General features: G+C 47.0%; 1 protein-coding gene across 3 annotated transcripts in view; it reads right to left on the minus strand.

Annotated features, from left to right (window-relative positions):
- ASAP1 (ArfGAP with SH3 domain, ankyrin repeat and PH domain 1) overlaps positions 1 to 20,254 on the minus strand; it is a 1,926,573-nt gene that overhangs the window by 834,940 nt on the left and 1,071,379 nt on the right. For all 3 annotated transcript variants that reach the window (XM_086966222.1, XM_086966220.1, XM_086966221.1), the window contains one exon: positions 3,445 to 3,493. In XM_086966222.1, the coding sequence (XP_086822348.1) occupies positions 3,445 to 3,493 (49 nt within the window). The remainder of the gene's footprint in view (positions 1 to 3,444; positions 3,494 to 20,254) is intronic.

Raw genomic sequence — 20,254 nt, forward strand, 5'->3', positions numbered from 1 at the left:
ACCCGACCATTGTCTGTACTCTGATTGGGTTGGGGTATGCTATTGCCTTTTCTGTGTCTACTGTAGCCCCCAGGTATTGCTGAATCTGGTTTGGTTGCAGGTGTGATTTTTTGTAGTTCACCGTAAACCCTAGGTGGTGCAGCAATTGAATTGTCTTCTGTGTGTTGTGAAGACATTCTTCTTTTGACTTGGCCTTTATTAGCCAGTCGTCCAAGTATGGGAAGACATGTATTTGTTGTCTTCTTAGGTGTGCTGCCACCACAGCTAGGCATTTTGTGAAAACTCTTGGTGCTGTTGTGACACCGAAGGGAAGGACTTTGAACTGATAGTGTTGTCCTTCTAACACAAACCTTAGGTATCTCCTGTGGGCTTTGTGAATTGGGATATGAAAGTAAGCGTCTTTTAGATCCAGTGTAGAAAGAAAGTCCCCTTTCTTCAGTAAAGGGAGTACTTGTTGGAGCGTGACCATGTGGAAATGCTCCGAATTTATGTAAGCATTGAGAGGTCTGAGGTCTAATATTGGTCTTAGGGACCCGTCCTTTTTGGGGATCAGGAAGTATAGAGAGTATACTCCTGTTCCTTGTTGATCCTTTGGAACCTTCTCTATTGCATGCTTTTGTAGAAGTGCTAGAACTTCTTCTCTTAACAATGTCAGATGATCTTGACTCATTGGACGCTGTTTGGGGGGGATGTTTGGTGGGGTAGCTGTGAGTTCTAGGCAATAACCATGTTGGATAATTTGTCTCACCCACTTGTCTGATGTGATGTTCTCCCAGACAGGTAGGAACTGTGATAGACGTCCCCCGACCGGTGTTATGTGGTCTGGGGGGAGTTCTATGAAGTCACTGTTTTGGTGTTGAGGCGTTGCGGTTGTTATTATTTCCGCGGCCTCTACCCTTATTGTTGTTACCTCTGTAACTGCCTCTTGAATTACCTCTGGGTGATGTTGGTGTGAAAGAGGTAGATTGCTGATTCGTTCCTGTATTCTTTGAGCCCCCTCTATAGGTGGATCTACGAAAGGAACCTCTGTGTGTTGGCTGTTGCAATGCTCCCATTGACTTAGCCGTTTCTGTATCTTTCTTCATTTTTTCTAAGGTCTCGTCTGTGCTTGAGCCAAACAGTGTCTTCTGATCAAATGGTTTGTTCAGTAGGGCTGTTTGTACTTCTTGTTTGAATCCTGAGATTCTAAGCCATGCATGCCTTCTTAGCATGACACTGGTGTTAATAGATCTTGCTGCAGTGTCTGCTGCGTCTAATGCACACTTAATGGAAGTATTGGTTATTATTTTACCTTCCTGTATTAATTGATCTGCCTTCTTCTGATGTTCTTTTGGGAGATGTGTGAGAAGTTTTTCTAACTCATCATAATGTGCCCTGTCATAACGTGCGAGTAGTGCTTGTGTATTGGCTATACGCCAGCTATTCGCTGCCTGTGATGCTACTCTTTTGCCTGATGCATCTATTAACTTTGATTCTTTATCTGGTGGAGGAGCCTCTCCTGTAGATAATGAATTTGCTCTTTTACGAGCGTTTGAGACCACCAGCGAGTCTAGAGGTACATGCCCTTTAATAAATATTGGGTCCTTTGGAGCCGCTTTGTATTTTTTATCAATTCTTGGGTTTAACACCCTGGCTCTCACTGGGTTTTCGAATATTTCCTCTGTGTGACTAAGAAGACCCTTCAACATAGGAAGAGTACCTGATGTTCTCTGTGCATTAGGTAGAGTCTCTAACAAGAAATCCTCTATTTGAGGTTCTGTATGCATATCTAGTTTGTGATATTTTGCTGCCCTATTAATGAGCTGCACAAAACCTGTGTTATCATCAGGTGGTGAAGGCTTTGAGGGATATAGCTCTGGGTCGTTGTCCTCATCTGACCCTACATCATAATTTTCCCATGGGTCCTCCTCATCTGGGATAGTTTTGTCATCCTCTTGAGGTTCTCCCTCCCCTAGATCACTGTCTACATCTGACTGAGGTGTAGCTGGTCTTGGTGTGGAGGGTGTAGGAATATTTGGCCTATTGTGAGGAATAGGAGAAGAGGGTGTGACTCTAGGTCGAGGAGAAGCAGGAGGAGTTATGTTTGTCCCCATTGTTCTCTTTTTTGAAGGAAGAGGTTTATCTTCTGACTGTTCACTCTTTCTCTTCTTCGTGACCACTTTCCCAGTTTGTGGATCAATAAACAAGATCTTTTGTTTGGGATCTGTCTGTTGCTCCTGAATCGGTACCGAAGATCCTGGTTCCGAGAGCTGTTTTTGTTTTCGATCGTCAGATCTTGTTGTTTTCGACACCGAATGTCTGCTCGATTCCGACTTTCTGGGTATCGAGTGTCTTTTGGGCGATAAATCATATTTATGTTTCGACATGGAATGTTTCGATACCGAGCTTTCCCTTGTTTGTTGCCTCGGTGCCGAAGTCGATGTCGCCCTTTTCTCGGATCCGACATGGTGGGAGTCCGAGTGTTTCGGTTTCAGTTTCGGTTTCGTTGCCGGGCCCGAGGGCGGGGCGTCGGAAACTTTTTTCTGCGGTTTGACCGGGCCCGAGGGCGGGGTCGTTACCGCACGGGGTCGGTTTTTCGGTAAGGGGACGTCGTCACTCACGGTTTGCTGCTCGATGAGTTCTTCGACCTTCGACTGCTCCCCTTCCGACCCCGACTGGTCCTCTTCTTCCTCGATTTGCTCGTCTCCGAACAGCTCCGGGATCGCCTCCGCCTGCATTCTGGAAACCTCGTGTCTTCGAGCTCGACGATTTCTAATCGTTAGCTTGGAGGAGAATGCTGCACAGGCTTCGCAGTCCCTGGATTCGTGTTCAGGCGATAGACAGAGGTTGCACACCTCGTGTAGGTCCTTGTGTGGGAACTTAGCACCACACGTTGGACATTTTTTGAATGGAGTCCTTTCCATGGACTCCGGGCTTGACTGCGTCGAGAAAGGCCTCCTGTTCTTCGACGTAGATCCAAGTTTTTCTCTTCGATTTTGAATTTGCAACGCGTCGGAATGGAAATGAACGCGTTCGATAACAATACCGTCGAATTGGAAAGGGAATACGCGCCGATAAATCACTTTCTTCTGAAGTTGATCTGGAGCGTCTTGATCCTCATCCGAACCCGATGGCGGAAAAAAACAATCTAAGGATGGAGCCGATGCCCATGCGCACTATTAACCAAGGGAGGAGTCACCAAGATACAAAAGGCTCTCCAAGAGAAAAACAAAGTGCAATCATCCGAGCCCAACACCAGATGGCGATCTATTCATAATGTACCATCTGCAGCCCATATGCCTCGAACATATAGTTCTGGTGGAGACAGAATTTAAAAGGCACACTTATTTGTGGCAATCAACAATTACTAGTGACAGTAATTCTTTCGAAATATGTGTCAAAAATTTTTCTCTGAGAGAATGCAATATGCAGACAACTAAAGTGAGATAATGTTAGTATGCTTACGCAATGTAATCCTGTTCATCCTCTGCTTGGAAGTGGTAAGTTCGGTTATCTGAAAGAAATAAGGGAATGTTTGTTCTTTGATTATTGAAATGGCTGAATTTATTATTATTACAAATGTGAACAATTTAAAATACTGAGGACAGTAGGCAAAGATGGCATTTACGTTGATACAATACAAAATGTAGGCTGCAAAAGAAGGAGAGCTTACTTGAGTGCGACTGGATGATACCACTCAAGAACCAAAAAAACAACTAAAGCGAAGAATAAAACACATGCTATTTAAAGCATTTAGGAAATGCAAAAGCTGTGGAATGAAGCGGTTTATACTAAAATGTTATGTTGTGCACGTACACCCTGGATGTTACTTAGGAAGCAGCAAACCAATAATTGCTGCATAGCATGTGGTTCCCTTCTTGTGAGTCTTTAAAAAGTGCAGTTCCGGTGCTGTGCTTTACCTATGTTGAATACATAGCGAGAGTGTAGGTTAGAGGTTTTCCTACTAGAACCAGAGTTAAAAGGATCACTACTGTTACCGGCGTGGTCAATCCTACTTCTCTCCATCACAATGGCAATTTGAAGCTATAGTGTTTTTTGACGAGTCACAATAGTCTGACAAACAACTATACCTGCCTGTTCAGGAAGCTTTAATTATAGGGAGTAGAAGGCTTGCTTGAAAAAGGACCCCCTTTCATTAGCATCTGGTGCTGCACAGTTGCCCTGAGCCCCCTGAAACATGTCCTATTACTCTTCCCTTTTCTCCTTTTTTAATGCAAAATAGCAAATGATCTTAAACAATTAGCAGAGTCCCTGAGGTGTAAATGAGAGAAAATTCGGAGGAGCAACATACTTTGCTCGCTAGCTTGAAGACGATCCTAGTAAAAGAAAGGTACAGTCTCAATCAGGGGTTCTGGAACCAGAGAATCTCAATGCAAGTGAAGAGCCTAGTTATCACATAAGCCAAAGGACAGCCCCAACCAATCCTCAAAACACTGGTACACAACTTCTTTGTCATAGTAAAAGCTAACATTGCATGGGTAATTTTGGGACATCTACGGCATCCAAGCTTGCCGGACTGCTTTTCAAGTGTGATTATGTCAGGCGTACCTATGGTGAACAGTCACCAATGGCTGTGTACAGTCTTTCCTGGGTCTCACAAGGATATTCTATAATGATAGACATTTTGGACACCGAGAAACCCTTTTTGTCAGCAAGCTAAAGGTACTAGTTTAGGGTCTACAGATGAGATTTGGCCCAGAGCTACTACTAATAAGCAAATTGCTAAACCACTAGCCAATAGAATAGGTAGCCATGAATGAGATATGGACTAAGTCAATACTCTGTGATGAGAACTTGCCAGGGGTGCCCCTCATCCTCATTATTATTTGCACTCATCACTGAAATATATGAGGCTGGAAAGGGAGAACAGATGCATTCCTGACAGGGATCTTCAACGGTTCCTGATGTGTTGCAGTATATACACAATATCTTATTAAAAACATATTGAGACCCAAAATTATAAAACAAATCCCAGGACTTCAGATACAAAGTGGTCTGTCTACTAGTGGGCACTCTCCCGTTAAAGGTACGATTTCATGGGGGCATGGCTAGCAGCATGGCCAGACTTGCCAGAGCTCCGGCCACCCAACAGCATTCCTGTCGCTAATCCGCCTCTTCGAGACACCATCCACGGCCCAAATTGGGCACTGCATATCCCCGTCACCCCGGGCATTCCACAGGAGTCATCGTAGCAGAGACTAACGGACCAAGACAAGCTTTTTAATCTACCTTTTCTACCTCTGATTGTGTTACTGTCAATTTAGCGCCAGGAAACTAATCAGTGTTAGTGCGCTCAATAAATGATTTAATAACATAACATAACATAACAAGACTGGGGGGAAATATTATCAGAGTGGAGACGGCCGTGACGACCAAGATGGCAGACGGCACCTGATAACATTGCAATCCCAAACCAGGTTTGCCGCCCGGGATCAGAGGCGGGCTGCCTATGGGGTGTGGAGTAGAGGTTGTGTGCAGCCCAAAGTCTGAGGTGATCTGCTGCCAGCCATTGTCTGGGAACCGGCAGCACCATTTGATAAGCGCAGATATCCAGGGTACGAGACAAGTGGGGGACCGGGTGCAACCGGGGAAAAGAAGAACGAGGCGACACTGAGACACGGTGTACCTGGAGGGTGCAAAAAACACCCCCTCCCCCATTGAGGAGAAGGTGGAACCGGGTAACCCCTTCCCGGCTGGACCCGGATACAAAGCAAGGCCCAGGTGCCGACCCAGGCTGGACCTAACAAAAAGGTGGTCGGACTTAAAACCAATACCTAGGGGCAGACTGTCAGATTAAGACTTGCCGGAACACGGAGATTGCCTAGACGCACTGCCAAATAGAGCGTTGACGTAGTCGTATGCGGAGAGCCAGCGGGCGGCTGAGGGAGCGGCAAGGCTTCGGCCCCTGCAGAGGACGAGTGTGGGTGCTGTGGCGTGCCCTCTTCACAGAGGGGAAATGCTCTGGGGACATGCCTGAGTCGCTTGAAGCTGAGAAGAGGCCCCCAATCACGGGGCCGGTGATACATATAAAGAAACGGGGCAGAGGAAAAATCCACAGAGGAGTGCCGAGATCAGAAGCCCAGCCTCCGTGCCGGTGAGAGGGACTGCACTAGGGCAAGTGGGAGGCGGTCGCCCCCGCCGCTGTGGGCACCTAGCTGGGATGTTTGGGGAAGCGAACAGGTGAGCACTGGCCAGAGGATCATAGAAACAATATTACCCACTGAAACTATTGGATGCTCCATTTAAAGACGCCACATGGTAAATAAACTGAGGACGTCTATGCTCGACAGTCTGTCTCTTGGACCCGGATGGTGTGGGAGATGCATAGATATCCCAAAGCCACATCAAAATCCTCTTTGGTAGTGAAATGCTGAAAGCTGCTTGAAGCCTCGTCTACCCTCCGGCACTAAGACCAAGTCTATACTGAAGGGGAGACTGGCAGATTTGAAACAACCCCCGCAGTGAAAGAGTGGAAGTGGGTGGACACATCTAAAATAAATAAGAAGCACGCCCCTAAGCTGAGGGGTGACTCACCGTCAGACCACAGAGGAGACCAGGGGTCAGCAGACACTGGCGAAGGGGAGGGGTTGCCCAGCAATACCACTTCCTTGACAACCATGGCACCGAGAGACCCGCCTCAGACAGACTAGGTAGAAATTATAGAACTGTGTTTTGGGCCGAGGGGGATACATTATATGAGATACGGGCGGAAGACACTGCATTATTGTTGAAACAGCTACCCGGGTCTACGGGACAGGATGAGACCTGGTGGAAACCCACAATATATGTTGGGGGCGTTCATATAGAAACTCCCCCCAGTAATGAGCAGAGTGAGCCCCTTAAGGGCAACGCTTAAAACCACAGTAATTCTACTCCAAGCCGGTTGCTCCCCTGGGGACGACTTTCGCTCAATCACTTGAAACTGTGATTCCCGGATACACGGAAGGTCACCTGGTACTATCGGACCCTACAATGGCAAGAGACAAGGAACCTAAAACACCTGAATCTTCAGACGAAGATTCAGGACTGGCTCGAACCAATAGCAGGGACTCAAACAAGGGGATAGCACACACACAGACCACTTTTATAAGGACTCCCAGGTGGAAACAGACAGTGATCAACCACTCCTTCCAGCCATTAACTGTGCGGAAGAGCAGGGAGAAGAGGCACTGGCGACTCGTGAAATGCAATAATCGCAAGACAAAGGTGACGGAGAGGACTGAAATACAGGCGGGGCCAGGAGCAGGTCAGCGGCAAGACGGCCGCAAGGAGGCCTCACTGCCCAGACTTGCTAACGCTCAGGAGAGACTGTGTGAAACACTTCTCTCTAAAACAGACAATATCCTTTATTGTTGTGAATATTATCTAGGGGGGTAAGGGAGGGATCAACAGACTTCTCAAAGGACACATACGCTAAGTTGTCATGTTGACAGTTCATGGGGTAGGCGTAGGGTGTGGGAGAAAGTGGGGTGTGGGAGTTCGTAAGTTAAAGATCCAATATATTCTTAATCTAGACAGCAGCAGGGCATCTCATGATACATGGCTAGGAATGGTGAGATGGAGCTTGACAAGGGAGGGTATTTCCCCCATGCGGTGCATACAAGGTACACAGTTAATGCCTGATATGCCATATACAGTACTGACATGGAATGTCAATGGATTAGGCAGCAAGATCAAGAGGGGTTAGTTAATAGATATATTAAGAGACTCAAGCCTGATGTGGTCCTCTTACAGGAAACCCACCTTCGAGGCAAACAGTGCGCATTCCTGTGGAGGGGGGCATACACCACATTGGCGAACACCGGGTTCTCCCAGGTGCGCGTGGAGTGGCCATCCTCATCAGGAAATCCCAACCTGTTTGCATAACCAGAGCCTGGGTGGACCCCAACTGAACTCATGCTGCAGTCAAAGGAATGTGGGGACGGAGGGAGATTACCCTTGTCAGTGTTTATGCCCCCAGCACAAGTTGTGCTATGTCTGCGCAACAGTAGGAACCTAATCCCCGGGCCGCCCGATGCTGCGCAAACAATAATGGAAAAAGGTACTATCTGACCTTATAAGCGTCGGGTGAACACACCTTGACCTAATTTAGACCCTGACAACACAAGGTCTCTATCACACCTTTCTCTAGGTCCAGAAGAAAGCCCACCTGACCAGCTTGGGCATTTAACAGGGCTGAAACATGTCGACCTTTTATTGAAATTTGATAGTGGGAAGACTCCTAATCACTCTTCCTACGCACAAAACTAGGTTTAAAGAAGCCCGAACCCAGACCCATTAAAAATTCTCATTTATCTGGCTATACGAGCTTTTTAACGAATTTTTCCATTTACACTGTTATCCACCATCACTGATCACTACTGCACTACCCAGTGGTTTACCTCCGGGTGGAGGTAGCATGAGGACTAACCCTATGATGATGCTGTCACGCTTTTAAGAGATAGGCGGAGAATCAAGATATACCGCCACCCCAGCCTCTGTACGCAAATGAGGGTTTTTTATCGGTACATTATACGAAATTTAACAAACCCTGGTTAATCAGGACAAGTGATCCATTCCCCCATTGATTTTTTGAGTGTTTATGCCCCGCCACGACAACAACCCTAAACATTGGGTGCAGTAGCCAAGATACTGTTAGACTCCGGATCCCCAACTCATATCATTGGAGGAGACTTCAAAGATGTTGTGAACCCAAACTTAGACAGGTCAAGTCCACAGGTGGAACTTGTGTGCCTACCCCACTTGCAGACTTTATGAGATCACTGGGATTGACGGACTGTTTGCACCAACACCACCCACTAGATCAAAGTTATTCATATTTTTCAGGGGCACATATGACCTTTTCTAGGATTGACTACCTATTCGCCCAGTCAGGGCAGATCCAGACAGTAGACAAAGTAGACCACCTTGGAAGGGGCATTTCAGATCACGCACCGCTGCAACTGAAAGTTGGGGGGAGTAGAACGCAGACATCGCTCAGATTGGAGGCTGAACACAGGAGAACTACGAGATAAAGCATTAGCAAGTGTAATTAGAGCGGAGACTAAATTATTCTTCCTGGACAACGAGGGCTCAGTATCCTTGGAAGCCACTCTCTGGGAAGCCTATGAGGCAGTTCTTTGAGGTAGACTAAAAGACACAATAGCGCAGAAAAGGAGGGGTGACACTCTACAAATAGAAAACCTGGATGGCAAACTTTTAGAACTAGAAACCAGTGTTACTCCAGATAAAGAGGTGGGCTTGCTCAGGCAATTAAGTTTACACGCGGGGAGCTCCGAGGTCTGTTAGACAAAAAAGTCTGATCCCAGATCCTGGCCACACAGAATAGACTGTATGAATCGGGGAAACGAGCAGGGAAACTCCTAGCCTGGCTAAGCCAGAAGGAAAGAGAGGCAAACGGGGTGAGTCAGATAATAGAAGCAGGTACACGTCATACAACAGCGCAGGCAATAGCGGAAGCGTTCACACGCTATTATGCCAACCTTTGTGAGGCGAAGCTGCTAGTAGACAAAGACCAAATAAGAGACTATCTCAGTGACATAGACATGCCCACCCTGCAGCAAGAAGACAAGGAAGCCTTAAAAGCAGAGTTAACTCCAGAGGAAGTGCAAGCTGCCGTCACCAAAGAAAATCTGGAAAAATCCCAGGCCTGAATGATTTGATTTGATTTGATTTTTCAATTTGTATAGCGCGCGATTGCCCGAAGGCGTCTTGGCGCTGAGAATTCCCACTGACTCATTAAAGATGTATAATTAGAGCTGTTTAGCGAAAAGCCATGTTTTGACTCCCTTTCTGAAGGATTTCAGGGATGGACTGGTTTTTAAGTCTAGTGGTAGTTGGTTCCATGTTTTTGCCGTCTGTACCAGGAAGCTTCTACCTCCCCAATTAGTTCTTCTGAATCTGGGTACCTTTATGAGTTTCATTTGACCGGATCTCAAAAGTCTATTTGGCTCATATAATTGCAGATGAGATGTGTTTTTAGAAATTTTGATCCAGTTCCATTTATTGCTTTGTATGCCAAGCATAGTGACTTAAATTTTATCCTGCTTGCAATTGGGAGCCAGTGCAAACTTTTTAGTTTATGGCTTACTTTTTCAAACTTTGGTATTTCCAGTATCAGCCTCGCTGCTGCGTTCTGAAGGCGTTGTAACTTAAGGAGAATTTTCTTCCTTGAATGGGTTGCCAGCGGAATTCTTTAAACAAAACAATAGTGTACTGGCTACCCGCCTACTAAATATGCTTCGAGCGGCAAGAAAGGAGGAGACACTACCACCAGATCTCTGTCAAGCCAAGCTGGTGGTCATACCAAAACCAGGCAAACCCCCAGAGGACTGTGGGTCTTACTGCCCAATATCGCTCTTAAATATTGAAACTAAAATCCTAGCTTCCATCCTTGCTACACGATTACTGATTATTACATCAGTGGTTCACTGGGACCAGTCGGGCTTTATGCCCAAATGAGTCACACGCCTCAATCTCCGCAGACTAGCAAACTGGTTGGATATGGCGAAGTGGAGAGATACTCCCCAGATGCTTCTGTCGTTAGGCGTGGAGAAGGCCTTCAACACTGTTCACGGGCTGTTCATGAGACAAGTGCTTCTTAAACTAGGCTTTGGAAATAATTTCCATTCATGGGTGGACACACTATACACAAACCCCAGAGCAAGAGTCAGGGTTAACAGGGTCAAATCAGCTGCTTTCTCCATTCGGCGAGGGACTAGGAAGGGCTTCCCGCTATCCCTGCTGCTTTTTGAGCTGGTCCTAGAACCCTTAGCATGCTTAATTAGAACACAGCTAGGCATAAAGGGGTTCCAAGATCCTGAGGGACAGTTGCCAGATGAACGAATCTCACTATATGCAGATGATGTACAAGTTACTTACCTCGGTAACAATGTATCTGGTAGAGACGATTCTAGCCAGAAAATTCCTTAACGTAGAAATATCCCCAGGTGTGAGACTGGAACCGGAAAATCTTTTGCCACAGCATCTCCGCGCGCCGGGGGACGGCACCATGTAACTCCACCCTGACGCTGTCCGCGTACGTGACGTCAGCGAGGTCACATAAGTCCCAACCCGGCGCGCTGAAATTAGTTTTCTTCTGAGAACTTTTCTGCGCCACAACGCTGAGCCATCACAAACAAAACTGTGAGAGTATGGGAACAGTGTGCGAAAAAAATCAGTGAAACAGAAAGGGAAGAAGTGAACAGTGAGGAGCAGCACCATTAGGGACAGTGCCAGGCACTGTTACCGAAGTCTTCGAAGGAAAAGAGCGGAGCACTGCTCCGAGGAGCAACCCTGCAAGGCGAAGGCGATATTCTCCCTGGAAGCAGAAAAAACATGTGAAAAATGTCAAGGCAGACGACAGAAAGTCTGCAACCACAATCTATAACAGAGAAGGAGCAACAAGCCCAGAACAGACGAGTAACGACAAGGTACCCCAAGACAACACCATGAAGGAGTGGAGAATCCCCTGTAACGAGTGAAGGGCAGAGGTACAGCCAAGAGACCCCAACCCAGAGGACCACAGAGGAGTCAGAACCCCAAGCAATAAAAAAGCGTTTACGAGTAGGACCCCACTGGAATAACTGGGGTGTAGGGAAGCAGAGGTACACATTAACCTACCGTCTAATTACCAGAAAGGAAAGAGTGGAACAAATGAACAGAACGAAGCACCCTGCCAGGGAGGAAGTGAAGGAGGGCACTCGCAGAAAACAAGCCACCCGGAGGGAGGCGAGTGCAGAAGACCAAGCTGAAGGTCCTCGCAGAACGGGGAGGAAGGGCGGGCCGTGACGAAATCTGCGGCTAGAATCGTCTCTACCAGATACATCGTTACCGAAGGTAAGTAACTTGCACATCTGATAGAGACTACTAGCTGCAGATTCCTTAACATACAATAGATACCAGAGTCATACCCAGAAGGGGGGGGGGGGGGGGGGAGGATCTTCCTGCGAGAGAAACTCACCAGCTTGAAAGAACACAGGGCTCCAACAGGGAAAGTGTCAAGGGGACAGGGGGGGACGGCCTAGCCCCCACCAAGCAGAAGTAAGAAAGGAGAAAGGAAGGCCAGGACACCACAAGCCTACCCGAGGGGCAAAGGGCGGCAGCCAGAAACCCCAGGGGGACAAACAGCACCAAGAGAGTACCAAAGCAAGAAAAGAACCACCCGCAAATCCAAGGAGAAGAGCCAGCTGCAGGAGAACACACCCAGCGAATGGGACAGCTGAACTAGCATCAGCAACAGACAAGGCAGGAACAGTCCCACAGCCGAGAAGCGCAGACGGGAGAAGGGATACACATTTGCGCACAGCTCCAGCAGAGCAAGGAGCAGGAGCACACAGGTACACTCCGAAGCCCACGGAGGTGGACCATAATGACCAAGTATGCGCAGCCGGCAGCTGGTAAATACTATGAAGTAGTGTGCCCAGAGCAAGCCAAACGCAAGCCGAAGGCAGAGGCAAGGGAACCCCCAACAAGCCCCAGAGAAGGACCGTCCCAGAGGAACCACATGACCCACGAAAAGAAGTGGGACCGGCCAGAAGCTAAAGAGGAGAAATCTGTAGTACAGACCTAAAGCTGTCAACCAGAACACAGGAGAACACCAGGAGTATCCTAGCCCCCCTGGAACACAAGGCAACGGACCAGGTCGAAACGCCGGATAACAAGGTGAAAACACCATGACACAACGCCGTAAATGGCATGACAAAAGTCGGTCTGGCGATCCAGAGGTTGAAGAGGGACAAAAGGCACGACAGACAAGAACTGTAGATGAAGGATATGAACACCATCGGATACTGAGCAGGACAGAGCCTGGAGCAGCGCTAGCTGCGCTAAGACGTCAGAAAAAAGACCACACCAAGGGGTATAAAGTGACTCTAGGAAAGGCGAGGTACCCAAGAAGGTATCCACACCGCCCAGCTTAGGACAGAGCTATACAATAGCCACAAGTACCCCACCTAGAGTATGACACTTCCCAAAACAAAACATGGGAACACCTCTCAGGGGAAAAATCCCACAGCTGAGGTCAAGAACATAAAGGACCTGTGGGTAGCACCACAGGCGACTCACCAATGAGCCAAAAATTATACAGTTGGTCCAACTTGAGGACCTATACAGCTTCACTATCAGCTAAAAAACACACACAAGCTAAAGGGCTGTACCAGCAGCCAACAGTACAGTGGAGCCAATTTAAGGACCCTGAAGCCATTCAAATCACACAGAACACACAGACGGGCCAACCGAAACACTACGCCCAAAGAGAAAGGTGAGATAAACGCCTCCCATAAGGCACCTGAGGACCGACAAGCCCAAGCTTATGGAGAGGGAGGAGGAAGGAGCCCAGCAAGGAGTTTTTGAATGGCGGAGTCCGCGTGGGTGTTAAACAAAAGAATCCCATCAAAAGGCTCCCTAATATTCTCCGGAAAAACGCCATCCCGCAACCAAGTATGGCGGCGGAGAGCCACAGAACTCGCCATAGCGCGGCCAAGAGAATCAGAAACATCAAAGACTGAACGGAGAATAAATGCAGCTAACTCCCTACCATCCAGCACATGGTGTCGCAGATCAGCGCAGACACCTTCATGGGAGGAGTGAGACAGAAGGGACTCCGCGGAATCCCAAAGGCCGGAGGTAGCCCTGGCCAACACACAAAGTGTGTTGAGCGCGCGCAAAGCAGCACTAGTGGAAGCGAAGATGTTACGCCCCCAACCACCGGGCCTCCTGTGACAGAGGGAGCAACACTGAAGGCAAGGAAAGAAAAGCAGATTGCAGGACAGAGCCCTGGGTCAAAGGGTGGGAAAAAAGGCAGACTGGATTGTGCTGGGCAGGACGGTGGTGGTGGAGGAGCGGCTGAGGAACAGAATCTCCAGTAGCAGGACGCCCCCTGGTCCCAGAAGAGAGTGGCAGAGCGAAGCTTCAAATTGAAGAAGCAGCTACCTTCAACCAGAGCCCTGGTGGAGAACCTCCAACAAATGGTCCGGAGGGAGTGGATTGACTAGGGTGCCCATTTGCAAAATGCCAGCGGCCGTGGAAATGGCCCGGACAAAGGCTACACTTGCCTCCGTAGGACGTCGCTGGAGAGAGCAACTCTTCTGTGGGCAAAGGCTGCAAACTAAGCCGCCCGTCCCCGAGCTCAGCTGAAGGAAGAAACGGCCAAACCCTGTAGGATGGAAGACCCATGGATGAGTGAGGGGTCGGAGGGGTCTCCGGAGAAGCCTGCGGGGCAATCAACCGCGAGTGCGGAAAAGAGGGTCCGGGCGCTGTAGCCGGAGAGACGGAGTAGAGCCCGCCCTGGAAGACGCCGGGGAAAAGGCAACAACGTGGCGTCCAGTCTCCGATGAAGAGGAGACAAGGAGATGACAAACCTCGGGAGAAGAAGGGAAATCCGGAGACGAGTCGAGGACCCGACGCTGGGACGGCGCTGTGGAGTCTGCCATGGGCACCGGTGTGTCTACGATTGGCTCCGAAGTGGCCCCCAGGGGTGCCGAGCTGACCTCAACCACCACCACGTGCTTGACAGGAGAAAGGTGCCTGGTCAGAGCTGGAGCGGCCAATGAACAGTGCCAAAAAGGCACCGGCTCGACCTCCGACGAGGCACCCGCCTGCGCAGAGGACTGAGAGGACCCGGGGTGGTGCCCCAGGTCGCGGCCACCACCCGCGGTGCCGCCATGGCGGAGAGGAAAGCCGTCGGCACTGGAAAGGTGCCGGCTCAGCCTCCGGTAAGACAGCCGTCTGCCCAGAGGACCAAGGGGGACTCGGGGATGATCCGCGAGTCCCGGCAATCACCTGCGACACCACAGGGAACCCTGCGGGGTTTCGCCGCGAGACAGGGACGCCGTGGGTCGAAGAGGGGAACCCCTTACGGCCGCACCTTGGTAACACCACACCCCCAAAACCTGAAGCCGAACTCATTGGTGCCGGGGTCGGAGCTGTCGGCGAGTCCGCGGAAGGCCCTGCGCTTGACTAGGGATCCGCGGACATTGCAGGAAGAGGAAGTGGGCCCAAAGAAGCCTGCAGAGCCGTAGCGTAGGCCTCCATTTGGGCCCTAGTCGCCCTAACGCCAGGAAATGGCGGATAGGATGGCGACGGCTGAGGGCGCACGTCCCAAGAGGAACCCACACCCTTTGCATAACGAGGACAAGGATTCGGTGACAAGCTTTAGGACTTACCAGCAGGCAAGCGACGCCCATGGGGCCTCAGTAAAGTACGAAGCCGCTGTCTGAATCAGCGGTTTCTAGACCCTTCCTAAGTAGGGGACGGACGTGGTGAAGAGACCGATCTGGACTAGCAGGCCGAAAGCACTTTCATCTGGTGCTCCCGCCGGAACTTCGGCTTGAGATGCTGATAAACGTCGCAGTCTGTAGAATCATGGTGCTGGCCCAAACACCACATAAAAATAGGGTGAGGGTCCGTCGCAGACATCTGATGCGTACAAGAAGTACACGTCTTGAAACCCGAAGGCATTTGCACACTGTTCCCAACGCAAAGGCGTAATAAGAAGGCCTGAAAACAGGTCAAGGAAATGCGATCCGGATCCACGTTGAACGCAGAAAAGAAGAAAACTGATGTCAGTGCACCGGGGTGGGACTTATGTGACCTCGCTGACGTCACGTGCATGGACAGCGTCAGGGTGGAGTCACGTGGTGCCATCCCCCGGCGCGCGGAGGTGCTGTGGCAAAAGTTTTCCGGATCCAGTTTCACGCCTGGGGATAATTCTACGTTAAGAAATCTGCGGCTAGTAGTCTCTATCAGATATTTTACTCTACGTATCCAGCCCTGACATAACACTCCCCCTTATATTTAACTTGGTTAAGAAATATGGTAGACCGGCAGGAGATAACATTAACCGGGGGAAGTCAAACCTATATTCATTCGGCGGCTCAGTAGACACACCTTCCATACCGGTACACCTTCCCATCACTAAAGATGGCTTTAAATACCTAGGACTATATATTTCCACCAACGTGACAGACTGCCTCGCTCATAACATCTGAGTCCTAGCGAAATTTTGCGAAGATGTAACTCAGTGGCGGTACCTCCCCTTAACACTACTTGGGAGGGTGGCCATGTATAAAATGCTAACGCTACCCAAGTTACTCTACATCCTCCAAAACACACACTGAAAAATTCCAGAGGCGGTATTTCGGGCGATAAACCATGAAGTGCGCACACTACTATGGGACGGAGGCCACCCAGAGTAGCATTACAAACGTTGCAACAAAACCAGTACAATGGGGGTATTGCATTACCTGATATTCAGGCGTACTACAGAGTGACACACCTTACAGTGATTAACTAATGGGGGCATGCACCCAGAAATCATCTATCATACGCCCTAGAGAGACTCCAATTTCAAAGACACTCTTATCTACAATATATATATATATATATATATATATATATATATATATATATATATATATATATATATATATATATATATATATATATATATGAGTGACATGGAGTGAGGGGCCTGCTGCCAGCAACACAGAGGGTGATTGAAGCATAGAAGGAGGCGGAACGACAGATGAAATGGGGGATGATGGGGGAGGAGGTTAACCGGGTCCACACCGGATCGAAGGGTAAGCGATGGACCAGAAATAGTGAAGCTGTGGGGGTGTAAAGGATGGGACAATTGGAATCACGACATTGGAAGATATAATTAGGCAAGGTGACTTGATAACCTTTGCAGGCCTCCAGGAGGAATACAGCCTGTCATGATAACCAATAGTATAAATATCACAAACATTGTAGCAGCGGACCCTACGGTGCCGCACCTAAAATCCAGTTCCAAAATTAGTCTTTAACGTTTTGTGCTGCCAACCCCAACGTCAGCTGCTGTTTGACGTCGCTGTGCTTTCCAGATCAAAAAGGTACTTTGTTCGATTCTTTGTGGGGGCGCACCAAAAAGAAGTCCAGAAACCGTACGGTTGGGTCCTTCAGATTTTTGTTTTAAATTGATATTTCTTATTCCTGTCAGTCGAATGAATCTTTAGATAACATGATATGAGGGGCAGTATAGCCTCCCCTGTTTGTGTCTGACGTTTCCGGTGTTTAAGAATTTTGACCAAGGAAGTCGGGTCACTTCCTCCTCCTGAACGTATATGGAGGTTCCGTCGTCGTGAACCTGGAAAAGTAACTGTGGTTGTTTCACCGTAGCGGCATGGATGGTCCCAGGCTTCCGGTGAATTTTCTATTTGCCCTGAAGAAACTCCCTGGAAGGGAGTGAAACGCGTTGGCTGATCTGTTTGTAAAGTGCCTGGTGATCTGTATTTTAAAGAATGGATAAAAATAAATAAAGAACTTTTCTACATACACAAGCAATAATCTTTCTGGACTTCTTTTTGGTGTGCCCCCACAAAGAATTGAACAAAGTACCAATAGTATAAATATGTCCAGCTCAGATGCTTGGAGAACGCAAAAACCCGACATTATAGATATTCCAGAATATGCACTATAAGAAGGACGGCTACTACAAGAGGAGATACCTGAAACGGCAGTCTCCTGGAAGTGCAAGACTCTGATAAACAATATGCCCGACAACTTAACACTTAGAAAAAATGGGAGAAAACTACAGGCTCCAAGGAGGATATAGATTGGGAGGCGGCCTTGATGCACCCCAGAGAATTGCGATCACACTTATGCTACGACTGATCCTGTTCAAAGTGCTACACTTATGACAGGGTGAGACTTCATGCAATGGGCAGATCAGAGACACCAGGCTTCCTGCGCTGTAAAACGGAGCGAGGACTTCTATGTGCATACTCTATAGGAATGCCAACCAATACATGGATATTGGGCTAAGATAATACAAGAATTGAATAATATACTAGAAACGCAGATTCCATTAGATCTAAAATATGTTCCCCTAGGCATACACACAGACATTGACACACCCATACCCATATTAAGTAATCGAAGAGTTATAGTGGCAAAACGAGATGTAGACAGGCACCGGGGGAGAGCAGAATTCCCCACTATGAAAGAGTGGCGGGCCGGTATAAACATTTATATGGGGCAGAAAAAGCGGTATACAAAGCTAGAGGGTGCGCTAAGAAATTCAAGAGAGTCTGGCAGCCATGATTAAGGTATTAAAATTTAGAAATAGCGGAGGAGGAAACAGACACAACACAACCCAGCATACAGAGACTTATAGGCGATGGACTTAACCATCCAGATTCCACGATTAGTTGAGGGGAATGGGAGGTAATCAATGAGGAGGGAGGAGCGTGACAGAAAACCCATGAGAGAAAACTGCTATAATGTGAATTTTGCATTTTTATCAAATATGTTGGTCACCCACTGTATCACACTGGTGCAATGTGAGATATACCTGCTGATGATTTGGTTGTTTATTCAAATAAAAATAAAAACTATTTAAATTAAAAAAATTACGATTGAATTCATTTCATCCTTCTCTTGATCTGGCTGTCAAATGATCTGAAATCTTTGTCGGTTACTGATCCATCATGTTTCTAGAAAATAATATCTTTTCACATCTGTTACAGATCCTAGGGAAATTCGATCTATGTGGAAAGATTAAGTGCACAATAAACTTCAAGATATTTCCGCACTATGTCATTCAAAAGAACCTCTATGTGAAGGTAGAGTCAACCACATCTCATGATAAGGTTCTTTACACTGGAACTAACTAGAATAATAGTAAACAGAAAATTATATAATCTTGGCCTAAATTTGGGATAATAAGAAAGATTACTGAACGCAGAGGAAGCTAATCATTAAGTCTCTTACTGAAAATAATATTCAAAGAATATGGCCTCACGACAAATACAAATGAATTTGAGCTAAGTACATACTGATGTAAGAAAATCTCATGATGCACAGTGAAACATTTATAATAAATGGAGACAGGTATAGTGATAATTAAGTCACAGAACGCTATTTGTTTTGTAGCTTTGTGTCTCAATATGTTTTTAATCATATTCGTAATGAGTAATATACAGCTCTTTTGTCAATTTCTTTCCTTTTTCCATTTTTTATTGTGTAGAGGTGAGATTTTGGGTATAGGTTTTATAAATTGTATTTTATATTTGTTTTTGTAGCCCTGAAGAAGTCCTTTGTGACAAAATGAATGTATTCGGTCCCAGGACTTCGGATACAAAGTAGTCTGTCTACAAGTAGGCACCTTCCTGTTAGTGGTCCTATGGAAATTAGATCTCTGTTGAATGAGTCAGTGCACAATTAATTGCAACATATTTCCACACTACGTCATTCAGAAGAACCTCTATGGGAAGCCCATAAGAAGTCCTTTTGGATGAAACAGGTTGGCTACATTTGAATTAAATTTTGCTGTTGTGTATTGACTGCCTCTAATATGAAATGAACTGTTTTTTACCCAATGGTTTTTTAAGTTCCATGCTGCACTGTTTTACCTTGTTCGTTTTATTTGTAATGTGTATGAATTGTTCTTTTATGGCAACAAAGCCGAAATAAAGAATTTTGAATTGAATTGAATTAAAGGTTTAAAAAAAAAGATGAACACGGATAAAGAACAAACCTAAAGGAGTTTGTGCATTATGTCAAACAACTGTGTTGAATTATAGCGAACACATTGTTATAATCATATGTTAACCAAACTGTGGTGCTGAGCCATCTGACTCTGATTGTTTATGGATTTTTATCTGTGAGGAAGGCAAAGGGGGCTGGTCTTCTGGACTTGTGCACCACTCTGTTTTATTGTTAATCCTGCCCTACTAAGGTCTTAGGTGTTATGCTTATTGCCTCGGTCTCTCTGTTCAGAAATACACACAACCTTGTGCATGCAACACATGGCCATTATGCAAATTGACAATTAACAACATTATAGCGGTATGTATGAATAGTATTGCGGTCTGCACCTTTCCACTGCTGAAATATAACAAGCATACGTAAAAATCCTCTGACGTCCTTTCTTTCAAAGACAGCATCCATTTTTATAAGTGTGCATGAATTGCAGGACATCATGGCTTTGTGATCCTTGTTAGGGAGGAATAGAAGCTTAAACAAGCTTGGGCAAAGCAGGGAGGTTAGGCATTGTCCGTCTGTATTTTGGAAATTCTGGTTTTGTTTTGTCATAGTTTGTGCAAAACCTTAATTGTTGGGGAATCAGCCAGGCCATCAATCTAAACAAAAATGGCTAAAGCTCAAAATATATTTTGGTTTAAATAAAACACATATTACCATAGTGTTCCATGATGCCAAAGTGGACTACTTTGTGTGGATGTGCTCCTTGTGAAAGCTATACTTGGTTGAGGAG

The sequence above is a fragment of the Lissotriton vulgaris genome, chromosome 4_1 (genome assembly GCF_964263255.1).
Source record: "Lissotriton vulgaris chromosome 4_1, aLisVul1.2, whole genome shotgun sequence".
In the NCBI taxonomy this organism is placed as follows: domain Eukaryota; kingdom Metazoa; phylum Chordata; class Amphibia; order Caudata; family Salamandridae; genus Lissotriton; species Lissotriton vulgaris.